The sequence below is a fragment of the Acinonyx jubatus genome, chromosome A1 (genome assembly GCF_027475565.1).
Source record: "Acinonyx jubatus isolate Ajub_Pintada_27869175 chromosome A1, VMU_Ajub_asm_v1.0, whole genome shotgun sequence".
In the NCBI taxonomy this organism is placed as follows: Eukaryota; Metazoa; Chordata; class Mammalia; order Carnivora; family Felidae; genus Acinonyx; species Acinonyx jubatus.
In genome coordinates, this window is record NC_069380.1 from 134425239 (window position 1) to 134436578 (window position 11340).

Genomic DNA, 11340 nt, shown 5'->3' on the forward strand with positions numbered 1-11340 from the left:
TGTGTGTGTGTGTGTGTGTGTGTGAATAAAACAAATGAATAAAAAAGGCAATACAAAAGGGTGAACTTCTGGACTTGGATACTGAGTTGGATACCAGGGAAAGTATACAGTTGGTTGCCTCTTCTGGGGTATGCAGATTATGACCTAACAGGATTTGTATCTAAAAGTGGGTTCAAGGGCACCTGAGTGGCTCAGTTGGTTAAGTGTCCGACTCTTTCTTTCTTTTTTTAATGTTTATTTATTTTTGAGAGAGAGAGAGACAGAGAGAGAGACAGAGTGTGAGTCAGGCAGGGGCACAGAGAGAGGGAGACACAGAATCCGAAGCAGGCTCCAAGCTCTGAGCTGTCAGCAGCCCGACGTGTGGCTTGAACTCAAACTGTGAGATCATGTCCTCAGCTGAAGTCGGACGCTCAACTGACTGAGCCACCTAGGCACCCCTAAGCGTCCGACTCTTGATTTCAGCTCAGGTTATGATCTCACAGTTTCTGAGTTCTAGCCCCACATCAGGCTCTGTGCTGACAGTGCAGAGCCTCTCTTCCTCTCTCTCTCTCTGCTTCTCCCCTGCTTGTGCTCTCTCTCCCTCTGGAAATAAACTTAAAAAATAAAAGAAATACAAAAGAAATAAAAGTAGGCTCAAAGATTATTGGCAGTACAAAAATTCCCTAACTCTTGAATTTATATATATTTGCTAAGCATTTTGTTTTTAGGTTTTTATGCCATATCAAGTAAGTTATCCTCTAGAGTTTCAAAGTATGTAGAAGAATGGGAGGTGGAAAGCTCCCAAAGTCGGGATTTATAATATAAGTGTCTAACACAATTATGAGAGGATGCCCATTTTAATGTTTTAGGTTTTGTTCTTTTCTAATTTGTTTTGCTTTTTAGTTTTCTCCTCCTCTAGTCCCCACTCCCTCAAATAAGCCTTCTGCATTCCCACAACGAGGAGCATAATACCAGGCAGTTTTGGCAGAGTGTCTAGGAACTTGTTACTCATTGACTCATGGAGAAAGTCACATTTTCCCTCCTTTAGATGTAGCGTTAATATAACACCCTAAGCCTCAGGAACCTGAATACATTCCAGCAGAAGGAATAAATCACACCACCACCCCCAACTATGCACACACATCCCAAAACTTTAGGATTCTACAAGAAATTACTAAGTGTGATTAGAAATCTGAAGACTTTGGGGCACCTGGGCGGCTCAATCGGTTAAGTGTCTGACTCTTGGTTTCAGTTGAGGTCATGATCTCACGGTTTGTAAGATTGAGCCCCGTGTCAGGTTCTGTGCTGACAGCTTGGAGCCTGCTTGGGATTCTCTCTCCTTCTCTCTCTGCCCCTCTCCCACTTGTGCATGCATTCACATGCACACACACTGGGACTCTCTCAAAATAAACATTTAAAAAAATCTGAAGATTTTGACAGCAGTTAGTATCAAGCAGTTCTGGATCACCTAGAAAATAGAGTACACCTCATAGATAAAGCTCAAGATTATAGTTTCTGTCAAGGTGCCTGCGTGGCTCAGTCAGTTAAGTGTCCAACTTCGGCTCAGGTCATGATCTCATGGTTTGTGGGTTTGAGCCCCATGTTGGGCTCTGTGCTGACAGCTCAGAGCCTGGAGCCTGCTTCGGATTCTGTGTCTCCCTCTCTCTCTGCCCCTTACCCACCCCCCCACACACACCCCCCCCACACACACACATTCACTCTCTGTCTCTCTCCATCTCTCTCTCTCTTCCTCTCCCTCTCTGACTCAAAAATAAATGTTAAAAAAAAAAAAGATTATAGTTTCTGTAAGTGGAAAAGCAATAAGAAAACAAAAGTCTTCAGACATTTTTGCTAGTTGATTTGAATAGCAGGCCAATGGTGGAAAGTCTCAGGCATAACCTTTGTGTTCTTTCATTGTTCTTCTTGACCTTCTTTAGCTGTGTTATCAGGGAAAGTTAAGTTTCGCATTGCTGTTACTCAGAAGTGCTTTACTGTTGCCACAGCTCTTGGTGTTTTATTCCACGTTTGACTTCATATTTATGCTTGCGGCACAAACATTTGCATGTAAAATTCCAATGTGGGCGGCGCCTGGGTGACTCAGTTGGTTAAGTTTCAGACTCGTGATTTCGGCTCAGGTGACGATCTCACGGTTCGTGGGATCGAGCCCTGCGTTGGGCTCTGTGCTGACAGCTTGGATCCTGCTTGGGATTCTCTTTCTGCTCCTCCTCCACTCTTGCATGTTTGCACTCTCTCTCAAAATAAATAAGCATTAAAAAAAAAAAACCAAGGGGCACCTGGGTGGCTCAGTCGTTTGAGTGTCTGACTTCGGCTCAGGTCATGATCTCACGGTCCGTGGGTTCGAGCCCCGTGTCGGGCTCTGTGCTGACAGCTCAGAGCCTGGAGCCTGTTTCAGATTCTGTGTCTCCCTCTTTCTCTGACCCTCCCCTGTTCATGCTCTCTCTCTGTCTCAAAAATAAATAAATGTTAAAAAAAAAATTTTAAAAACAAAAAAACAAAACAGAACTGATGCAATTGGGAAAATAAGTCTAATGATAACACTTCCAGACCATTCAGTCTACGTGGCTGCAGGATTATCATAGCAGTTGTTTAAATTTTTAGTCTCTTTAGTTTTTTCAAGATTGTATCTTGAAAAGAAAGTTGATACACAGGAGTCTAAAATTAGTATTACAATATGCTTACCTCTGAGAATCAGTTTCTGAAAGTAGATATGTACGTGCATTTCTCTTGACCGCTTACCATTCGGTGAAACTGGAAGAACCTGTAGAAAAGAATCCTGAGCATTATTTTCCTGCCTGCCTTTTGTGGAGTCAGTCCCTGGCACAGGTCGGGTGAACACCTCTTCCAGATCAGCCTGGGCTTCCTCAAGTGCAATCTTAGATCCATCCTGCTTAGGAATGTTTACACATGGGCTCCCCTTACATTGGAACCTTAAAGCTACTGGTGTGTCTCAGAGGATCTGAGCTGGTGCGAAACTGAACACGGGAAACTGGGGATCTGCTTCGTGTTGGGAACATGAGCTGCTTATGTGAATGAATGCATTTATGTTTAGATGTCTCTTACTGCTTACTGTGGCTGCTCTTTGTGATTACAGCGCACTTGCTGGCAAAGAGCTGTGGTGTACCTATGACCCCTGAAAAACGATGGCTGTTTTGTTAGGGTGCCTGAGGTGGTGCAGGAGCTTCCAGTGACTTCACCGGTGGACGACTTCAGGCAGCCTCGCTACAGCGGCAGTGGTAACTTTGAGACGCCTTCAAAAAGGGCACCTACGAAAGGAAGGGCAGGAAGGTCCAAGAGGCCAGAGCAGGACCACTATGAAACAGACTACACGACCGGGGGCGAGTCCTGCGACGAGCTGGAGGAGGACTGGATCAGGTACGGGGTCACCTCGTGTTGGAACCACTCACATATCTGTCTGATGGGTCGCCTGGGCCAGTCAGCTTTGGGGTTTTGCCTGCCAAATTGGAGTTGGGTGGTAGGATTTCGTTCCTGCACAGCCAGGACTGGAGATGGTATTTCAAGAGGTTCTTTTCTTTAGTGCTCTTTTGTAATAAAGATTGATGTAGAGGGGATATGTTTGGCTCCATTGCGTCTCAAAAAACACTCTCAGTGTCTTTCACAAAATGACTGATGAACTTCACTCTTTACTTGTACCAGTAGTCACCCAAGAAAGGTCTTTCAGATAAATAAAACACAGGTATGAAGGAAGTTTTGTTACTGATTATATAATTCCCAGACCAGAGCTATGGCTTTGTTTTGGCATTTACTTTTAAGTTAAGGTTTCATGGGGAGACCAGAGATTCTTTTAAAAGTTTAATCCAGAGGACTTTGGCAAATGGTTTTGTAAACAATTAAGTTAACAATTTAGTGTTCTGGCCAAGGTTGTGGTTAAGTTCCTTTGTGTGTTGGTGGTTTAGTTATACTTCATCATCACTAACTATCCTCATGTATGGTGTATAGCCCTTTTATGCCCAAGTGTCCTGAGAAATGGAACACGAATCAGAAACATTTGTGGTCTGGATGGTGGTCAGTCACAGCGTTGCTTCTCGAACTGTGAGAGGTGGGTGGTGTAGCATAGCCTGACATCGCCTCCCTGGTGGTTCTTATACCACACCTTCCCTTCTTCCCACAAGAGTTCTTGGCCAAGAGGCACCTGGGGGGGCTCAGTAGGTTGAGTGTCCGGCTCTTGATTTTGGCTCAGATCACGATCTCATAGTTTGTGGGATCAAGCCTTGCTTGGGATTCTCTCTCTCCTCTCTCTCTCTCTCTGTCTGCCCCTCCCCCTGCTCACGTGCTCTCTCTCTTTCTCTCTCAAAATAAATGGATGGACTTAAAAAACAAAACAGAACAAAAAAACAGAGTTCTTGGCCACGTTCAGTCATCTAGCTATAAAATACTTTCCTAACTTGTTTCATGGAACATCTAAGTGAAAAGTTTTAAGAAACTGTTTTCTTGTTTCTCTTTTGAGCAGTCATTTAATTTCTCCCCTCCGTAAAATGAAGATAGGAGGCCAATTTCGGTGTAAAAATTGAAATTCCATATTGCTGTGAAGTTCCTACATCATGTGAAACAAGTCAGAGTGTTTCCTCAGTGGATTATTAGTGAAGAGCATCACCTGGAAATGTAAAGAATGGCTAGTCTCTTGAGAGATACAAGGGATACAGAATTGCATGCATCACCAGATTATTTGTACAAGGAGCATGCATTTTTGTACATGTACATTTTAATGTCTGATCTTACCATCAAAGGATTTAAAATAAGCCATTTCTGTGGAGGAAAACAAGTTAAGTTGGAAAAAGAAAAAAGAATCTGAAGATTGTAGTTGGTGGCAGAAAACAACCAGCTACCAGCCAGTTCTTCTGCTGCCGTAGTGATGGGAATGCACTTTGTGTTCCAGTATTCCAGTTTTCACACTTTAAATTCAGGGGTGCCCAGGTGGCTCAGTCGGATGAGCGTCCAACTTCGGCTCAGGTCATGATCTCACCGTTCATGAGTTTGAGCCCCGCGTCGGGCTCTGTGCTGACAACTTGGAGCTTTTAGGCTGCTTCGGATTCTTGTTTCTGTCTCTCTCTACCCTGCCCCTGCTCATGCTCTGTGTCTCAAAAAAATAAATAAACATTTTAAAAAAGTAAGATTTTAGACATATTCTATTGTCACATGGTGTTGTATTTTCAGAATAAATAAGTTCCTATGACTTGAACCTCAAATTTCATAAATGATTTTCAATTTTATTTCTAAAAATTATATTAGCATAGTATTTCTTTTCTAAGTAGGCTTCACGCCCAATGCAGAGCCCAACATGAGGCACAATCCTGAGATCAAGACCGAGCTGAGAGCAAGTCAGGTGCTCAACTGACTGAGGCACCTAGGGACACCCCTAAGCATAGTATTTTCTTTTTTAATTTTTTAATGTTTTTATTTATTTTTGAGACAGAGTGTGTGAGCGAGAGTCAGATGCTTAACCAACTGAGCCACCCAGGTGCCCCTTTTTAAATTTTTTTTATGTTTGTTTATGTATTTTGAGAGAGAGAGAAAACACAAGTAGGGGAGGACTGGAGAGAGAGGGAGAGAGAGAGAGATTGCCAGGCAGGCTCTGCACTGTCAGCACAGAGTCTAATGCGGGACTCAAACTCAGGAACTGTGAGATCATGACCTGAGCCAAAATCAAGAGTCCGTCACTCATCCAACTGAGTCACCCAGGTGCCCCTAAGCACAGTATTTTTAAAACCATAACCAGTGATGTAGAAGTACAATCATTCATTCTTTTTTTTTTTTTTTTTTAAGTTTATTTGGTTATTGATTGAGGGAGAGAGAGAGTGCACGTAGAGGAGAGGCAGAGAGAGAGAGAGGAGAGAAATCCTGAGCAGGTTCCATGCTGTCAGCTCAGAGCCAGATGCTGAGCTCGAACTCCCAACCCATGAGATTATCACCTGAGCCCAAACCAAGAGTCGGACGCTTAACATTTTTTAATGTTTATTTTTGAGAGAGAGGGGGCGAGTGCGAGCAAGGGAGGGGCAGAGAGAGAGGGAGACAGAGGATCTGAAGCAGGCTCCTCGCTGACAGCAGAGGGCTCAATGTGGGGGCTGGAACTCAGGAACCGTGAGATCATGACCTGAGCCGAAGTCAGACCCTTAACCAACTGAGCCATTAAAGCGCCTCTAAGTAGAATCATTCTTAAGAGAACTCACTTGCTTCTCACCTTCCTCTCATAAGCAAGAAAAAGAAAACAGGAGAATGTCACTCTCACGTCCCACCAGCTTTATTGTCTTGGCTGAAGAAATACTGGATTTTATGTCTGCTGGAGTCAAAAGTAGTCATTTTCTCACTGAATTTTTAGGGAATATCCACCTATCACTTCAGATCAACAAAGACAACTCTACAAGAGAAGTTTTGACACTGGCCTGCAGGAATACAAGAGCTTACAGGCAGAACTTGATGAAATCAATAAAGAACTTTCTCGTCTGGATAAAGAGTTGGATGACTATAGAGAAGACAGTGAAGACTACATGGTAAATTCAAACCTGATAATTGTATATTATATATGATGTCATTCTAATTTATGAAGATACAGTATCCTTTCTATTAATGTTGATTCAGATTTTGCTAGTAATTTTTAAATTGATTGATTGAGAAATAATTGAAGTCCAGTCTCAGATGAAAGTCTTTCCAAATTGAAGAGTGTACTAATGTAGTTAAGTAAGAAATAGAAAACAAAAGGCTATGTACATATATCCCTTCCTGTTTAAAATAGCTGGATTATTTTTTCTATTTTAAAACACTGTTCATTCTTTCTGTAAACTATTAAACATTACAGAATTGGGTACAGAAAGATAAACTACCTTAAATTCTGCCTTCTGACTGTCACCAAAATATTTGTTTAAATATCCCCTTCATGCAAAAGTGCACCTAGACACATACCTTCTTTGATAAAAAGTTATCTCCCCCCCCCCCCCCGGCTGAGGTTACGTTTGTCCATGAAAGTTACTCTTTCCTTTTTAATCCCCCTTTCCATACTTTCATAGTGAAGGAAGTCACTATGCATAGATCACACCTAAGGAATGGAGAATTATGTTCCAGCTCTTTAAAGACCGTGTACCTATACAAATTATTTGGAATTCTTGTGCATGAGAAATTGGTTACTTCCTTCCATTTACTTAATCATTCACTTATACCAGTATTGACTCATAAATATATCTATTTTATACATTGGGTTATAATCCAATACTACTTTATTTTGTTGCTCAAATTATTTATGTATAATATAACACGTTCACTTAACGATATATGTAATATGCATACATGGGGTAGTTACTGGGAGCTCAGACCAGTTTCATAACGGGGTATAACCAGATGAGAGCTACACTTGACAGAAGATCTCTGTGGGGTCAGCACGGCCCATGGACCCGCATGGGGAGTGATGAGAAGCAACAGAACCATTACCTGTCTATGGGAATGGAATGTGAGGAATAGGTCTTAAATTCCTCTGTCCTGGCTTCCTCCAGGCTCTCTTGCTGACTATATGAATAATAGCTTTAAGGACCTAAAGACTTCATTATTTTAATTTCCTGTATTTGGGGTATTGTTGGCAGTTTTAGCTCCAGAATATAACATCAGGAATGTCATTTTTGAAAGAGAAGATTCCCCCCTAAACATATTCTATTGTGTTTCTCCTTGATAGGCTGCTGCTGATGAGTACAATAGACTGAAGCAAGTGAAGGGAGTAAGTATTCCAGATTGTAAGATTCTTTCAGAGAGGATGTTTCTAGTATGTGCTTTTTATTTAACCTTTGGAATGACTGTGAATACCTAGTCACACAAGCACTGATTATGACAAAAGGCCTTATCATTACAAGGTGAAAACTGTACCTTAGAAGTTAGGACCTTAATTTCAGTTGTTTGCAACTATAGCCAATACTGATTTTTTAAGATTATTTTATTTTTTTAATGTTTATTTATTTTTGAGAGAAAGAGAGAGAGAGAGACAGAGCACGAGCAGGGGAAGGGCAGAGAGAGAGGGAGACACAGAATCTGAAGCAGGCTCCAGGCTCTGAGCTGTCTGCACAGAGCCCGATGTGGGGCTTGAACCCACAAACCACGAGATCATAACATGAGCCAAAGTCAGACGCTCAACCGACTGAGCCACCCAGGTGCCCCAAGCTTTTTTTTAAAGTTGAAGTATACATACAGAAACTTGCACAAATTCTGAGTGCACAACTTGGTAAATTTTCACCAACCACCATATACCTTTGTACCTGGCACCCAGATGAAGAAATATATTTCCTAGTTTCCTAGGCAACCCCCTCTGGAACTCCCCTCCAATTTTTACTCTCCCTACAGGTAACTACCATCCTAATTTCTAACATCATAAATGAGTTTTGCCTATTTTGAACTTGATGTAAATGGCATCTATAGTATGTATTTTTCATGTGTAATTTCTTTTGCTCTCTTTGAATACCCATATTTTTGTGTGTGGCTATGGTTCATTTATTTTTACTTGGTAAATAAAAGACAATTGATTCATCCATTCTTTCGTTAGTGAGCCTTTGGGTTATTCCTAGATTATGGCTTTTATAATTAATGCAACTTCAAACATTTTTGAATGTGTCTGTGCACATCTGCACACATATGTTAAGGATATATTTGGGAATAGAATTGCGGGGTCATTGGGTCTGTCTGTCTAACCTTGGCTTAAATAGTGTCAAACAGCTTTCCTGGATTGCCAGTTTATATTCCCACGGAAGTGTGCATATTCCTTTTGCTCCATATCCTTGTAAACACTTGGCGTTATTAATCTTTCTTGATTTAAAGCTTTGTTTTTAAAGGATTATATATTAAAATTTTTTGAGGTCACAAAACACTGTAATTTTAAATGCAAGAGTTTTATATAGTGGGGCACCTGGCTAATTTAGTCAGTAGAACATGACTCTTGATCTCGGGGTTGTGAGTGTTTTTTTTTTGTTTGTTTTGTTTTTTAATTTTTTTTAACGTTTATTTATTTTTGAGACAGAGAGAGACAGAGCATGAACGGGGGAGGCTCAGAGAGAGGGAGACACAGAATCTGAAACAGGCTCCAGGCTCTGAGCTGTCAGCACAGAGCCAGACGCGGGGCTCAAACTCACGGACCGCGAGATCATGACCTGAGCTGAAGTCGGCCACTTAACCGACTGAGCCACCCAGGCGCCCCTCGGGGTTGTGAGTTTAAGCCCCATGTTGGGTATAGAGATTACATAAAAAATAAAAAAGTAAAATGAAAGAATATATAGTAAAATTTCCTGTATCTTTAACCATTCCTCCTTTTCCAAGTCAACTGATATCGCCAGTTTTTGTTGTACTGATTTTTTTTAAGGATTTTATTTATTTTTAAGTAATTTCTACACCCAACATGGGGCTTGAACCTACAACCCAGAGACCAAGAGTCACATGTTCCATCCACTGAGCCAGCCAGGCACCCCTGTTTTACTGATTTTTAAAAAAAAAAATTTTTTTTTTAACGTTTATTTATTTTTGAGACAGAGAGAGACAGAGCATGAACAGGGGAGGGTCAGAGAGAGGGAGACACAGAATCTGAAACAGGTACTGATTTTTTTTTAGATGATGTGTTAGCAGAAAGGTGAGTCAATTTTTGGGGTCACTTTATAAATCACTAGAAATTAGTATATGTTTTGTAAAACTCAGAAGATATGACTAAGCATAAAGAATCCATTGCCTGTTTGGTCAGAATGGTCAGAGAAACTGCCAGATCACTCTGCATATTACTCTATTCAACACCCCAACAATTTCATTTGACTAACATTCTGTGGTTTTTTGGCTCACCTCTGCCTTCCTAGCAGCTAACACAACTTGTTTTTATTTTGTTAAGTTTACTTGGCTTTTTTTTTCCTCCAAGTCTGCAGATTACAAAAGTAAGAGGAATTATTGCAAGCAGTTGAAGAGTAAATTGTCGCACATCAAGAAGATGGTTGGAGATTATGACAGACAGAAGACATAGAAGGCAGATGATACCACATTGTTTGAGAGATTAAGAAGTTATTTGACATCTCTGCAATGTTGTCAGAAGGCAAAATGAGTGGATTCTAACCCAGGAAGACAAACCTTTGTCACATTACATACTTTTGGTGGCTTTACTATCATCAGTTTAATATCATCAGTATTGAAGCATTTTATAAATAGCTTTTGATAATCAACTGGGCTGAACACTCCAATTAAGGATTCTGTACTTTAAACTTCGGCTCTTATATTAAGGACTGACTATAGGTTGAGGTTTTTAAACCTTGAAGGCAGGTCCCATGGTGAACTGTGCTATGAATTTGCACACTCAGGCAGTGTTTTCTTAACACCTAAGTGCATGCACTGGTTCACATTGGTGATCTCATCCATTCCTCCCAGAAATCTGTTTTCAGAACTGTTATTTATAATCATTTCTTTTCAGGTAGGGAGACTGGGTCCCCTACCCAGTCTCTGGAGTGAAGGCTCTGAAGTGAATCTGCCTGTTGCCTGGCTTATAGTTTTGGTTAAGTCTGTTTTACGACTTGACTCCATTAATTAAAGTCCCTCGGCCTTTCCCTTAGCTCCTGTGGCTAGTGCATTCTCTCAACCTCCCTATTCATTTTTTTGTTTTCTGTGTATAAGTGGTTAAAAGAGCTTTTCATTGTTGTGTGCTCTCCAAATAATAAAGATCATGTAAAAATAACACATTGTGAAACTTAAAGATTGTAAATACATACAGGTATTCACTTCTTAAAAATCACAGTTTAAACCTGGTTAGAATTTGGTTGTGTATTCTAAAATTCTTTTAAATCTTTTATGGTTTACATGTGTGTTTGTTTCCTTTTTTTAAACCAACTAGGCTTTTTCATTATATCAGAATATCTGATTACAGTGCTAATTCGATCGTGTCTTAAGAGAATATTCAAGTTCTGTACATATTTTATAAGGTATTAAACCTGGTGTTTTCTTTCATATACTTGTTTGACATCATTCGTGCTGTTGATATGAAGATGTGGAAAATTACACTCAGTTTTATCTGAGTATATAGTTTATTGCATTAAACTATATTGGTTCCTGTGCTGGTTGCTGAATTTCCCAGTCTTTCGGTTATAAGAAGGCTGATTTGTCTGAGAATACAGCACAATACAACAAAACATCAAATTATTTCAGATGGTGCCCTTGGTCTCACCACTTTTTTTTTTAATTAAAATTTTTATTAGTAAAATTAGCTGATAGTAGTGGGCATATAGCTAGCCAAGTTGATTGTTTTTATCCCCCCCCCCCCCAGTTTAGAGTGGTTTTTGTGAAAATTTTGGAAGAATAACCTTTAATCATTAGTATGCAATTCAGACATTA

General features: G+C 40.5%; 1 protein-coding gene across 2 annotated transcripts in view; it reads left to right on the forward strand.

The window, feature by feature from the left end:
• The window catches only part of OCLN (occludin), a 53692-nt gene extending 42734 nt beyond the window's left edge, over window positions 1-10958 (forward strand). For both annotated transcript variants that reach the window (XM_015074576.3, XM_027040459.2), the window contains exons 6-9: window positions 3157-3372; window positions 6335-6506; window positions 7676-7717; window positions 9884-10958. In XM_015074576.3, coding sequence (XP_014930062.3) covers window positions 3157-3372; window positions 6335-6506; window positions 7676-7717; window positions 9884-9985 — 532 coding nt within the window. In that variant the 3' untranslated portion in view covers window positions 9986-10958. The remainder of the gene's footprint in view (window positions 1-3156; window positions 3373-6334; window positions 6507-7675; window positions 7718-9883) is intronic.
• The last annotated feature ends 382 nt before the right edge of the window (window positions 10959-11340 follow it).